General features: G+C 40.9%; 1 protein-coding gene across 7 annotated transcripts in view; it reads right to left on the bottom strand.

Annotated features, from left to right (window-relative positions):
* Positions 1-15,204, bottom strand: part of UBN2 (ubinuclein 2) — a 105,400-nt gene that overhangs the window by 60,285 nt on the left and 29,911 nt on the right. For all 7 annotated transcript variants that reach the window (XR_004433329.1, XR_004433328.1, XM_033194977.1 and 4 more), the window contains exons 4-9: positions 13,775-13,912; positions 13,015-13,118; positions 10,639-11,128; positions 6,221-6,291; positions 3,122-3,251; positions 55-173 (exon numbers count right to left, since the gene is read on the bottom strand). Coding sequence is in view for 5 of the 7 variants with exons in the window: in XM_033194977.1 (XP_033050868.1) it covers positions 55-173; positions 3,122-3,251; positions 6,221-6,291; positions 10,639-11,128; positions 13,015-13,118; positions 13,775-13,912 (1,052 nt within the window). In the remaining 2 variants the exon portion in view is untranslated. The remainder of the gene's footprint in view (positions 1-54; positions 174-3,121; positions 3,252-6,220; positions 6,292-10,638; positions 11,129-13,014; positions 13,119-13,774; positions 13,913-15,204) is intronic.

Consider the following 15,204-nt stretch of genomic DNA (forward strand, 5'->3'; position numbering starts at 1 on the left):
ACATACATACACTTCTCAAATACAAAAGCCAGTCCAAATAGAAGAGATACATACTTGGCACACTTAGCTTGACTACGAGCCTGGCAGTCCTCCTGGTATTTAAATAGCTGTTCAGGCATGACATTGCTAACAGCCAGTTTCAATTTTTGCAGAGGTTCTCTTAAACGATCATCCTAAAAAGAAAAACATACTAAAAGTTTTTATCAGACATATTTACAAAATTTTGTAAGCAGGTCCTCAAAAGATAAAAATCATGTTTTAGATACCAACTATAGATTTGAAATATTAGCATATCTAAATATGGACATTTCTCCTATGGCACTGACTTTTTGTAATACACACTAGATACACAATTAGACTGACATTTCCAAGTTACCCAAGAAGAATCCCAGTTTTTCCCTGTTGCCCAGCATAGTTATTAATGGTATTCCATTACACTCTTAAAAATGCCCCATGGGCCGGGCGCGGTGGCTCAAGCCTGTAATCCCAGCACTTTGGGAGGCCGAGACGGGTGGATCACGAGGTCAGGAGATCGAGACCATCCTGGCTAACACGGTTCTGAAACCCCGTCTCTACTAAAAAATACAAAAAACTAGCCGGGCGACGAGGCGGGCGCCTGTAGTCCCAGCTACTCGGGAGGCTGAGGCAGGAGAATGGCGTAAACCCAGGAGGCGGAGCTTGCAGTGAGCTGAGATCCGGCCACTGCACTCCAGCCTGGGCGACAGAGCGGGACTCCGTCTCAAAAAAAAAAAAAAAAAAAAAAAAACAAAAATGCCCCATGGACACTTTCTTTTTTTTTTTTTTTTTTTGAGACGGAGTCTTGCTCTGCCGCCCAGGCTGGAGTGCAGTGGCCGGCTCTCAGCTCACTGCAAGCTCCGCCTCCCGGGTTCACGCCATTCTCCTGTCTCAGCCTCCCGAGTAGCTGGGACTACAGGCGCCCGCCTCGTCGCCCGGCTAGTTTTTTGTATTTTTTAGTAGAGACGGGGTTTCACCATATTAGCCAGGATGGTCTCGATCTCCTGACCTCGTGATCCGCCCGTCTCGGCCTCCCAAAGTGCTGGGATTACAGGCTTGAGCCACCGTGCCCGGCCGACACTTTCATATAGATAACATAAAACAAAATCATTGTCTTCTACTTGTATAGACTACTACTGGTTAATCTCCATTATGATGGGAAACCAGTGCCCTAAGAAGAGACACTGCTCTGGAACACGAACACACGTGTTTGGTTTGGGTGACTACCAACCGGATGTTGGTATCCTATTCTCTCAGTTACGGTTAGTAATTCTGACTTAGGCTGCAAGTAAAAATGCAAGGTCAAGGCCAAAGTGAAAGGAACCCGAAAACTCTTATTCACGTGGGTTTTCCGGGCAAAAAAGAAAGTAGGCTTGCATCTGACAGTTTTAATCAACCAATTTACTACTTTCACCTTGCAAGCAACCGTATCTATATATGTAACTACTTAAAACATACTTTTATCACCATTATAGGTGCAGAAATATTATAAGACTTTACTTTTCTTCACTGAAACAATTTTTTTTTGGAGACAGAGTCTCGCTCTGTCACACAGGCTGGAGTGCAGTGGCACCATCTTGGCTCACTGCAACCTCCACCTTCTGGGTTCAAGTGATTATCGTGCCTTAGCCACCCACGTAGCTGGGACTATAGGTGTGTATCACCACACCCAACTAATTTTTCTATTTTTAGTAGGACACGGTTTTGCCATGTTGGCCAGTCTGTTCTCAAAATCCTGGCCTCAAGTGATGTGCCTGCCTCAGCCTCCCAAAGTGCTGGGATTACAGGCGTGAGCTACCGAGCCAAAACAACTGTTTTTAAAATGTGATTTTTGGTAAAGAAAAGATTTTAAAAACACGAATATTACAAATAAGCATATTAACCTATTCCATGAACACCAGTAAATATTACAGCACATATAACGTAAAATCCTATGTTTAAAAATGTACGTATTAACCTATTCCATGAATACCAGTAAATAAATATGATAGCACATATGACATAAAATCTTATTTTTAAAAATGTGAACATCTGGCCAGGCGCAGTGGCCAGAAAAAAAAAAAAAAGTGAACATCCAGTATCATCGTTCCTAGATGATTACTTTTGAAGAATTACGTAGCTTAGACTATCTTCCCGGAAACAATCCAAATATCCATAAATAGTCAAATGGACAAATTAATTGGGATATATTCACACAATGGAACGCTGTCTACCCAGCAATAAAAATGAATGTATTTCCGACCGGGCACGTTGGCTCACGCCTGTAATCCTAGCACTTTGGGAGGCCGAGCTGGGAGGATCACCTGAGGTCAGGAGTTCAAGACCCCAGCCTGGCCAACACGGAGAAATCCCGTCCCTACTAAAATATGAAACTAGCTGGGCATGATGGCGGGTGCCTGTAATCCCAGCTACTCGGGAGGCTGAGACAGGAGAATCGCTTAAACCTGGGAGATGGTGGTTGCAGTGAGCTGAGACCACGCCACTGCACTCCAGCCTGGGCTGAGCGAGACTCTGCCTCCAAAAAAAAAAATTTCTGCTATATGTAGACATAAGATGAATCTCAGGTGCACAATATTGAACATTACAAACTACAGAAGAAAGCAGACAGTATTTCTTTATATGAAGCTCAAAAACATGCAAAACTAAATAAAATGTTTAGGGATACAAATATATGTGATAAAACCATATAAAGAAAAGCAAGGGTAAGATATCTTTCTTCCATAGCCAAAGGGATATTAAACAACTTCAAATTTGCCAGGGGTTCAAGACCAGCCTGGGCAACATAGTGAAACCCTGTCCCTACAAAAAAAATTTAAAAATGGCCAGGTGTGATGATGCCAGCCTGTAGTCCCAACTACTTGGGAGGCTAAGGTGGCAGGACTGCTTGAGCCCAGGATGTTAAGGCTGCAGTGAGCGCCATGTTCACGCCACGGCACTCCGGTCTGGGAAACAGGGAAAGACCCTGTATTAAAAGCAAAAAAAAAAAAAAAAAAAAAAGGTGAGTACTTATATTAAATCAATTAATGTGCAAAGGCCCCAAACAGAAACAAGTTGTCTTTACAGGTTATAAAACCCAAGATGTAGATATTATCGTTCTTCCTCTTACCTGGACATTGAGATGTAACTTCTTTAGACGTTTTACGAGTGTTTCTTTATTGCATGGCACAAAAGCTTCAAGGTGGGAGTAGACACCACTGCGAATGACGGGGCCTAGTTCTTGTAGCTGTAACTCAATGCTGGCCAAAAAAGTTAACAACAATGAACAATATACAATGTGTTTTAGGTGGCATTGTACAGACAAGAAAGCAAAGCCAGTTCTTGTTCTCATTTTATCTTTTCATGATTTCCTAAAGAGTATTTTTCTTGGGGAAAAAAAAAACCCATAGCAATAAATAGTTTGTTTATTTATTTAGAGGCAGAGTTTCGTTCTTGTAGCCCAGGCTGGAGTGCAATGTCGTGGTCTTGGCTCACTGCAACCTCTGCCTCCTGGGTTCAAGCGATTCTCCTGCCTCAGCCTCCCAGGTAGCCAGGATTACAGGCGCCCGCCACCATGACCAGCTAAGTTTTTTGTATTTTTAGTAGAGACGGGGTTTCACCATGTTGGCCAGGCTGGTCTTGAACTACTGGCCTTAGGTGATCCACCCGCCTTGGCCTTTGATCCCAAAGTGTGGGATTACAGGTGTGAGCCACTGCGCCCAGCCCCATACCAATAAACAGTAATGCTATAAAAGTATTCTATCAGTCTAAGAGTAGAACTTCTATAACCATGAACAAGCTGGAAATATTTTTTGGGTTACAGGGGCAAACTCTATGTTTTCAGGTAAAGCACAATAAATTTGTAATTAACCAAAAGCTCTTTTCCTCAAAGAGATATTATACTACCCCTCAGCCCAGTGGCAACTGCCCGCAGGTCAAGGCAGCAGTGCGCCATGAGCACATCACTACTCCGGCCTGGGCAACAGAGCGACACCCTGTCTCAAAAAAGAAAAAAAAAAAAAAAATTTATGAGCAATGTCTGTTCTAGGTAGTAGGCAAGGAAATCAAGTCAGCATGTTGTATATTTCTTGATCTAGTGTTCTGAGTAGGCAAAATTCAATCAGGCAAAAAAGGGGGAAGGGGGTTCCCTATTCCAACAAACTGATCTTTTTTTCCCCTAGTATAAGGAAGCAATGGCGAGGCATCACCAATACAACTGGATATCTTCACAGGAGTTCCTACTCTAAATAATCATGTTCCATATTCTCTTAGAAGGGCAACTCAATACAGAAAATAAGACATGTTTGTTTAGGAAAGTGGAAAAAGAGGCTGAGGGAATAAGAAAGTGACTAAAAGGGAAAAACTTCAACTCAGAACACTAGTACTTGTGAAATTGGAGGCATACCCTCTGTGAAATAAAAAGCAGATGGGCTCCAAAAAATGAAAAGATTCGTTTTAAGATAGACATGAGAGGAAGGAATAAACAGGAAAGCCTGCACATGGAATGCTGATATTCTGCTTATCTGAGAAGCTATGTCCCAAGGATGGTCTTTTGACTCTCCCGGGACAGAAACAGTTGCTCCCTTTTATAGAAGAGTAAAATAAAAAAGAACAGCCTCAGTCACAAGAGAAGGACCTGATCACATTTTGGGTTCACAGGTGGAAAGAAAAAGAAGAGTTGGTCAGATCCCTGACTATGGAATCTGGGACAGCTCTGACAAGTAATGGTTGCACTGTTCACTGAGTCTGGAGTCTTAAAGGGAACTAGGGAAAAGGAGCTGGTGTAGATGGCAGAAAGACTCCATCTGAAAATTCCTGGTTAAAATAACTAGGAACAGAAATGAGAAACTCCTCTGCCACCATACTAGCAGCAGACTAAGTTATATGTTTTCTGAGTCTATTTTTAAGCACTCCAAAATAATAGACTGTAATAAATTACAAGCATTATCAGAAGCGATGATTCAACCAGCCCTTCTTCACATCTCATGAGAAATTATCTCCATTATGTATTTAAAAGATGGCAATTACAGTATTATAAATACTACTTTCCTTTTCGTTTTCCCATTATTTCCCTTTTCCTTCTTTTTTTTTTTTTTTTTTTTTTGGAGACAGGGTCTCACTCTATCACCCAGGTTGGAGTGCAGTGGCACGAACACAGCTCACTGCAGGTTCAATCTCCCAGGCTTAATGAATCCTCCCACCTCAGCCTCCAGAGGAGCTGACATGATAGGTGTGCACCACTACACCTGGCTAATTTTTCTGTATATTTTATACAAATGGAGTTTCACTATATTCCCCAAGCTGGTCTCAAATTCCTCAACTCAAGTGATCCTCCCACCCTGGCCTTCCAAAGTGTCGGGATTACAGGCATAAGCCACCATGCCTGGCCTTTCCTGTGTCTTTCTATAATATATGACGCTACTAAATCACTAAGAATAAGCAAATATTATTTTCACCAGAGAGGTGAAAATTCGCTATTTTCCCCATGATTACTTTTTGACCAGTTCTGCATCCAATTATATACCTGATTCCTGGAAACAATGGTTAAAATCTAAGTCGAGAACAAGGTTTACAAGTTTGGTTTATTTGACCACAACCTTAGAACCTACTGCTTCATTAGTATCAAACTCTGAGTGCAAAATTATTGCTAAGTTAAATACAAAATTTGCTAATTTAAATACAATCTATATTATATATCCGCCTTCACCTTATTCTCAATCTAACTGCAATCTCCTCTACATTATCTCTATCCCACCTCACAACCACAATTTCTTTACAAAACTGTACTTTCCATTTGACTATAAAAGTTTGTACAAATTATAATTAACCTCACTAGGTGTCAGTGGAATTACTATTCCCCAGTGTAAGTAATAAAAGTAGATGGAAAATCACGCCAAATCCATATATAAATGCTCTAACATTTCCCAGAAAGACACTTTCACATAAGGTGACATGAAGTACTTTTAAGCCTAGCTAAATATCCAACCTGTACAGTGGTCACTTGCTCTGGCAGTTGTAACTATTGAAAGCTTTGATTATCCTAAGTGGTCCAAGAAAACCAATATATGCAGAAACATAATTTTGCTGAGAAACAAATGTGAATCATACATGCTGTAAGGCTTAAAGGGAAGAACTCATGCCCAAGACTTGCCAATCACCCAGTATCTCAAAGGCCTATTACATTTTTTAATGAATCATTCTTAATTTTTTTTTAAAGAAAATTACTTACTCCAGAAGAATATTATTCATATCCTGTGTAAAGAATTTTTTCCTTCCCTCTTCATCAAAAAGTTTGGCAGCCTAGAGAAACAAGAAAGATGGCCATAATTCAAAATAAGCCATTACTCTATTTTCTATTCTTAGGACACATGTTCAAAGGTTTTTTGGTTTTTGTTTTTTTTGTTCTGTTTTTTGAGATAGGGCCTCACTATGTTGCCCAGGTTGGTATCAAACTCCTGGGCTCAAGCAATCCTCCCACCTTATAGTTTCCCAAGTAGCTGGGATTATAGGTATGTACCACTGTGCCCTGCTGTAATAAACAATTACTTTGAGATTAATATCTAATGAAAAAAAAAAAAAAAAAAAGAAGCTCCTATCAGAACACCAAATGAGTTGTGATGAACAGACAGGCAAAGCCATTTGAGAGATTCAAGTTCAGCTGGGTATTGTGTAAGTTTCCTTCAGCTACTGTAACAAACTACAAACTTTTTGGCTTAAAACAAGAGAAATTTACCCTTCCTCAGTCCAAAGTACAAAGTCAGTATCACTGGGCTGAAATCAAGGTGTCAGCAGGCCCATGGTCCCTCCAGAGGCTCTTAACCTTGATGGGAATTGATCTTTTTGTTTTTCATATTCTTAGGCTCACAACTTTTACAGATTTTTAAAATATCGGCCGGGTGCAGTGGCCCACATCTGTAATCCCAGCACTTTGGGAGGCTGAAGCAGGAGATCAAGACCATTCTGGCTAACACAATGAAACCCCATCTCTACTAAAAATACAAAAAATTAGCCAGGTGTGGTGGCACGCGCCTGTAGTCTCAGCTACTTGGGAGGCTGAGGCAGGAATCACCTGAACCCGGGAGGCGGAGGTTGCAGGGAGGTGGAGGGTGCAGGGAGCTGAGATCGCACCACTGCACTCCAGCCTGGGGACAGAGCAAGACTCCATCTCAAAACAAACAAAAATAGTGTAGGATAAAAAAAAAAAAAAGGTCCAAATCGTGTGATCAACCCACATTGAAGCTGCAGACTTCTACGAGCAGACAAAAGAATCCGGTGCCATATCTAACTTGAATCCAAGAAGACAGACTCTATGACTCTGTCCTTAAGGAGTCACTGACATAATTATTATTTTACTTTTATTTTTATTTTTTTTTGAGGCGGAGTCTCGCTCTGTCGCCCGGACTGGAGTGCAGTGGCCAGATCTCAGCTCACTGCAAGCTCCGCCTCCCGGGTTTACGCCATTCTCCTGCCTCAGCCTCCCGAGTAGCCGGGACTACAGGCGCCCGCCACCTCGCCCGGCTAGTTTTTGTATTTTTAGTAGAGACGGGGTTTCACCGTGTTAGCCAGGCTACATTCCATGAGGATCGCTGACCAGGATACAGTCAATGATCCAGCTGAAATGGGTGGCTGGAGGCAGTATGCTGTATTTTGGGGAAAAAAATAATCTTAGATATAGTCAACAACAACAAAAAATCAGTAGAGTTGGTAATCTCTAAGAGGAAATTAAAAAGTCAAACGTAGTGAAAAAGTAATATGGAATCAATAGTACAACTGTTGAAATAAAGGATCTTTTAAAAGGTCATTTAACTGATGATTTGGTAAAGGCAAAAACAATATTTTTTAAAAAGTAATGTGAATAATAAATTAGTACTGCCTATTTTTAAATTCAATCACCATCACAGGTCATAAAAGGTATCAAACTGCAAATTAAGTTACAATGTCTTCATGATGCATCTATAGTACTTACCAAAGCCTAATGCGAATAAAAAATAGATTTCCTTTGAGTAAAAACACCTAGAAGAATTTCTGATGGAATTTTAAACTTTATAACCGCAAGACTTTTTATATGACCTAGCTATAGAAAATTAGATTTAGTCATCCAGTAGTCACACACGTATATAAACAAAAATGTCATACAACAATACTTTTGGAACCTACTTTTGATGTATTAGCACGTATTCCTATCTTTTTTTTTTTTTTTTTGAGATGGAGTCTTGCTCTTGTCGCCCAGGCTGGAGTGCAGTGGCAGGCTCGGCTCACTGCAACCTCCGCCTCCTGGGTTCAAGCGATTCTCCCGCCTCAGCCTCCCAACTAGTTGGGATTACAGGCGCCTGCCACCATGCGGGGCTAAATTTTGTATTTTTAGTAGAGATGGGGTTTCACCATGTTGCCTAGGCTGGTCTCAAACTCCCGACCTCAGGTGATCTGCCCACCTCAGCCTCCCAAAGCACTGGGATTACAGGTGTGAGCCACCGCACCTGGCCATTTTTATTTCATTTTTTAAAAATGCTGGCCTTTACCTTCTATTGTGATTTCCAACCCATTGATAAGTCTCAATCCACAGTTCAAAAAACAAGATACTGTTTCCATATCTATTTACTAAAGAATAAGCTCCTTGAGGGTACGGCTATAATTCACTTAACTTTGTATCCTTGGTATGCAGTTTGAGCGTTGAAATTCAGCATACATACCCTTCTCTTTCATATTTGATATACATACACATACAATACATATAATTTATCTTCCTAAATTCACAAAATGAGGCAAATACTTTGGATATCTTGTGTATTTTGATTATCCATAGGTTTATTAATTCTTGCTGTGATTTCCAAGGTAACAGAAAGGAGACAGAAAGGAGATGTCTCACTTTCTATACACGTTACTGTCTACCATGTGTCTGACTTCATGCTCATCACCATGTTTAACCTTCGTAACAAGGCCGGGCGCGGTGGCTCAAGCCTGTAATCCCAGCACTTTGGGGGCCGAGACGGGCGGATCACCAGGTCAGGAGATCGAGACCATCCTGGCTAACACGGTGAAACCCCGCCTCTACTAAAAATACAAAAAAACTAGGCGGGCGAGGTGGCGGGCGCTTGTAATCCCAGCTACTCCAGAGGCTGAGGCAGGAGAATGGCTTAAACCCGGGAGGTGGAGCTTGCAGTGAGCTGAGATCTGGCCACTGCACTCCAGCCCGGGTGACAGAGCAAGACTCCGTCTCAAAAAAAAAAAAAAAAAACCCTTAGTAACAGCCAAAAAAGTTGGTGTTGCAGTCCCTATCTTATAAATAAGGAACTAACACACAGGATTGGTTCTTGCTAAATAAACAATAAGCCATTATTAATAATTACACCTTGAAAAACTGAATTGCATCATTAGCACTTTTTTTTTTTTTTTTTTTTTGAGACGGAGTCTTGCTCTGTCACCCGGGCTGGAGTGCAGTGGCCGGATCTCAGCTCACTGCAAGCTCCGCCTCCCGGGTTTACGCCATTCTCCTGCCTCAGCCTCCTGGGTAGCTGGGACCACAGGCGCCCGCCACCTCGCCCGGCTAGCTTTTTGTATTTTTTAGTAGAGACGGGGTTTCACCGTGTTAGCCAGGATGGTCTCGATCTCCTGACCTCGTGATCCGCCCGTCTCGGCCTCCCAAAGTGCTGGGATTACAGGCTTGAGCCACCGCACCCGGCCCAGCACTTTTTAAAACCTAAAAGAAACTAAGATTATAGAGATGGGGCCACATGGGATAACAAAATACCTATGCCATCTACTCTAGAGTCAGGTGAATCCTATTTAATAATAAAAGAATCAACTCTATTGATGTTATCACTAAGATATTTCTATTTATTTATTTGGGTTTTTTTTCTTTTTTTGAGATGGAGTCTTACTCTGTCACCCAGGCTGGAGTGTAGTGGCACAATCTCGGCTCACTGAAACCTCTACCTCCCAGGTTCAAGCAATTCTCCTGCCTCAGTCTCCCAAGTAGCTGGCATTCTGTACAGGCACGCATCATCACGCCCACCTAACTTTTTTTTGTATTTTTAGTAGAGACAGGGTTTCACCATATTGACCAGGCTAGTCTCAAACTCCTGACCTCAAGTGGTTCACCCACCTTGGCCTCCCAAAGTGCTAGGATTACATGCATGTGCCATCACGCCCAGCCAGTTATTTCTATTTAAAAGAAAAGGTCTAGGCCTGGTGCGGTGGGTCATGCCTGTAATCCCAGCACTTTGGGAGGTGGAAGCAGGCAGTTCACCTGAGGTCAGGAATTCAAGACCAGCCTGGCCAACATGGTGAAACCCCATCTCTACTAAACATACAAAAATTAGCTGGGGGAGGTGGTGGGCGCCTGTAATACCAGATACTCAGGAGGCTGAGGCAGGAGAATCACTTGAACTCGGGAAGTGGAATTTGCAGTGAGCAGAGCACGCCACTGCACTCCAGCCTGGGCGATGGACCGAGGCTTCGTCTCAAAAAAAAGAAAGGTCTAAGAGGAAACACGGAAAATAAAAAGTTACAAAAATGTTGGGACTGTGGTTATTATCTTTAAAAAACAAAAGCAATTATATCAGTGTTATGTGGAAAATAAAAACAAACAAAAGCATTAATTCTCATGTTTGTACAGCAAATAAAAAGCAAGAAAATTATTACACTTACTACACGAAGGTCTTCAATACGTTTTTCAAGAAGTACAGGTAGACCCTCTGGGAGTGTAGGTACCACTTTGGGCATAACCTGAGAAGTGTAGGTTGGCTGGGTGGTGGTTCCATTTTCACCCCCCGATTCAGATAGGGGACTACCATCAGAAGCAGCATCTAGTAATCTGTCAAAGTCGAAATCATCTAGCATCTCTAGGGCATTTTCAGCTTCCTGAAACAGCTCATGTTCATTTGTGCTAACAAAAATGGGAAGGTCTGGATCAGTGCTGCTCAGATTTAAGTCCGGGACATCATTCCCCAGTGCTGCAGCAGCACATGGGGGTTTATTCAGAGAGGGGGTTGACAAGGTCACTGGGACTTTGGGGTTAGACTCCTTCTTTAATGCATCCTTCTCTTTCTGGAATTTTCTGATCATGGCAGCCAGAGAAAGAGAATCTTTGTAACGTTTCTTCTTTTTTTCAGACTTGTGTGAATTTAGAGCCATAACTCTGTGAAGAAAAAAATGATCAGTTAGGCTATGTGTGATTTTAAAGTGTCATATAAATAAGCAGGCACAGAATTAAAATAATCATTTGACAGGTGACAGAGCAGTTTTCTTAATTTCTTATTAACTTATGCCATTACAATAGCATCTTCTTCAGTATAATCTGGAATGTCACCCATGAAAGGCAAATAGGTAAATGGCCATTATAGTGAAGAAAATGTGGAAACAGCTCAGTTTAGCTATTACTTCCTCCTAGAAATCTTTTCTAAATCCTATAGCTTAAATGCTTCTATGTGCACTACAGAACCTAAAAGGTTATTAGCATCTTGAAGGCAGCCCCATGTTTCAGTCACTGTTACACAACCCAAACCCTACATCAATGCCTCGTATACAGCAGGGTACTTAATAAATATTAGCTGAATACATGAATAAGTTATAAAGTTGAAAAACAATACATTCAATAGAAGGGATTACTTGCAGCCCACGTTCCCAAAGAAGTCTACTTGTAAATAATGAACATTTAAGACAACCATTAGTAATACATACATTTTTTCTCCTAATTTTTTAATGACTGTAATCCCAAGTCTTAGAAGGGGAGAAATACTCCCTACATCAACCTTATGGATATTGATAACCCCAAATTCAGATGCGCCTCCACTGCTAAGTAGAGTAAGAAAATTCAGCCTCTCACAAGTGTCTTTCCCTTAGCTCTGTGAGAAAAGCCACAGAGAAGTCAAGGCAATTGGTAATTTTTGACTACATTATACAAATATTTTGTTCTTCTGATGTAAGGCTTCTGAGAAATTCTATTTCGTTTTTAGCAGCAATATCATTAATACTAGCTATATACTGGCTGTGTGCAGTGGCTCATGCCTGTAATCACAGCACTTTGGGAGGCGGAGGCTAGTGAATTACTTGAGCCCAGGAGTTCAAGAACAGCCTAGGTAACACAGCGAAACACCATCTGTACAAAAATATAAAAATTAGCCAGGCATAGTGGTACATGCCTATAGTCCCAGCTACTCAGGTAGTTGAGGCAGGAGGATCCCTTGATCCCAGGAGGTTGAGGCTGCAGTGAGCCATGATTGTGCCAGAAGACCCTGTCTCAAGGAGGAACAACAAAAAAAAAGGAACAGCTATATACAATCAATGAAAATTTTGGCTGCGTGCAGTGGGTGGCTCATGTCTGTAATCCCAGCACTTTGGGAGGCTGAGGGAGGTGGAATACCTGAAGTCAGGAGTTTGAGACCAGCCTGGCCAACATAGTGAAACCCTCATGTTTCACTACTAAAATATTCTCTACTAAAAATAGAAAAATTAGCCGGGTGTGATGGCATACACCTGTAATCCCAGCTACTTGGGAGACTGAGGCACGAGAATCGCTTGAACCCAGGAGATGGAAGTTGCGGTGAGCCTAGATTGGGCCACTATACTCCAGCATGGGTGATAGAGTGAGAATCTGTCTCCAATCAATCAATCAATCAAATCAAAAATTTAAATATTAGAACAACCATAAATTGTTTACATATAGGCTACTGCTAATCCTCATTCCCCAGGCATCTTAGTTTTAGTACCAAAAGATTAGAACCGTTTTTTCAATGTTTATAGTATCTTTTCAAATTGGTTCTTGTTGGTAAAAGTTATAATGAGCAAAATACTTAATGAACCAATCTATAAATTTCATCTAAAACACTCAGTCTCTAAGATTACAAGGCCTTCTACCTATGAACAAATACTACAGTAGTATTAAATGTAAGTCACTAATATTTGTCAATAACGTACTAAACTAGACTCAGCTAAGTTGAATTAGTTAATGGTAAGATATCTTTCTAAAGGGAGAGAGAGTCATACTGTGACACTAGTTCCCTTCTTAGGTTTAATTGAACGTACCCTAGTTGTTTGGGTACTTTTTTCCTTGGCTTCTTCTCCTTTTCCCCTTCCTCTTTCCGCTTCCGCTTCTTCATCTCGATATCATCTTCTTTTATTTTGGGGACCTGCAAAATGATAAAAGAATGATCATTTATGAAAGTATCAATGCTTTACTCTTTGATGTTAGCAATCCAGCACCAGCAGTGGTTTTTCTCAAATGTCAGTGTGCATTACAATCGCTTGTTATAAATGCAGATCCTTGGGGTTCAAGAGCACTCTCACCTCCGGTTTCGATTCAGTTATCTGGGTTAGGACCTTATAATTTGCATTTTAAACAAGCATTCTGGTGATTCCCGTATAAGTAAGTCTTTGGACCACACTTCAAGAAACATTTATCTAAGGACACTCTATCTTTCCCAAAGACAATGTATACAAATTCTATAGATTTTGTTACAAATGACATCTTAGGAAAGGTAACAGCTATTAGTCATTTCTATAGCAAGTCTCAACCTACCCGAGAAATATAACCTTCTCCCAGAAACAGTAAATTATTAGCCCACATTTGTAGAGAGAAGTTTTTCAAAGAAAATATAATTCTATGATGTAAATACCAATTTTCCCATATCCACATAATTTAATTTTAAAGCATGTAACTATATATCCATGACACAATGGTTTGTATTTTACTTTTCCTTACATTCACACTTGTGACACAAGTAACATTAAAAAAATCCTATTAATTGAACATTTTCATTACTGTTGCAATGTTTGATAAACTCACTTTGGGTGGCTTGTGCTTTTGGTTGTCTGTAATATCATCTTCTTCAGTATCTGAAGCTTGGCGAAACTGTAGAGTGCCAGTGTTGATATAAAAGCCTCCATATTTTGTTGTTAGAGAAGCGGGAACTAATTCATCATACTAGATTAAAAAAAAAAGTTTCAGCTATATCCTATTGTCTTTAACTCTATAAATGTCAAAGAAATTCATCCACCATGGCAGCATCTCCCTTAAATCCTAACTGCAACACAGACTGCAATGAGGATGTTTGTAAAATAAATTTAGAAAAAGTTACTATCTGGAATAAAAATTAGCTCTGATAATTTGGTGTAAGAAAAAAACTTCTGAAATAATAAAGTAAATTCTAAATATATCACCTGCTGAGAAAAATTTAAGGATCACTGCTACTATTCCTTTTTTTTTTTCCTTCCCACTGCTACTATTCTTAATGACAAATGGTTCTGATGAGAAATCAAGTTTAAAAAGATGACTAAGTGTCCAGATAAGGAGTAAATTTCATTTCCTACCATAAGGAGATTTTATAAAGAATAACAAAACTGGCTGGGCACGGTGGCTGGAGCCTATAATCCCAGCACTTTGGGAGGTGGAGGGAGGCAGATCACCTGGGGTCAGGAGTTCAAAACCAGCCTGGCCAACATGGTGAAACCCCGTCTCTACTAAAAATATCAAAAATTAGCCGGGCGTACGCCTGTAATCCCAGCGACTCAGAAGGCTGAGACAGGAGAATCCCTTGAACCTGGGAGGCAGAGGTTGTAGTGTGCCAAGATTGCACCATTGCACAACAAGAGCAAAACTCAGTCTAAAAAAAACAAAAAACAACACAACATTCTATTTAACAGAAACTATTTTTTTCCTGTCTTAGCCGTATGCTTTTAAGTGGAGAAAATTTTAAAAACATTTAATTTAGGCCAGGCATGTTGGCTCACGCCTGTAATCCCAGCACTTTGGGAGGCCAAGGCGGGCGGATCATGAGGTCAGGAGTTCAAGATCAGCCTGGCCAACACAGTGAAATCCCATCTCTACTAAAAATACAAAAAGAAAATTAGCCGGTGGGGTGCGGGTGCCTGTAGTCCCAGCTACTTGGGAGGCTGAGGCAGGAGAATCGCTTGAACCCGGGAGGTGGAGGTTGCAGTGAGCTGAGATCATACCACTGCACTCCAGACTGGGTGACACAGTGAGACTGTGTCTCAGAAATAAAAAGAGAAAGAAAGAAAAACAGCAAATACATTTTAGAAGAAGAATAGCACATATTTTAAAAGAAGAACAGCACAGAAAAACAACTGCCCTGTTCAGAAAGCACATACTTGAGGACCTAGAATGAGGAGGCACTTTGCTTGGAGAAAGGAACTCAATTTGTTTAAATCACACTTATGTACCCAAAGGCTGGATCTTAAGGTTTATCATTACCTCAC

This window comes from Trachypithecus francoisi, unplaced genomic scaffold, assembly GCF_009764315.1.
Source record: "Trachypithecus francoisi isolate TF-2019V2 unplaced genomic scaffold, Tfra_2.0 Lachesis_group4, whole genome shotgun sequence".
Classification (NCBI taxonomy): Eukaryota; Metazoa; Chordata; class Mammalia; order Primates; family Cercopithecidae; genus Trachypithecus; species Trachypithecus francoisi.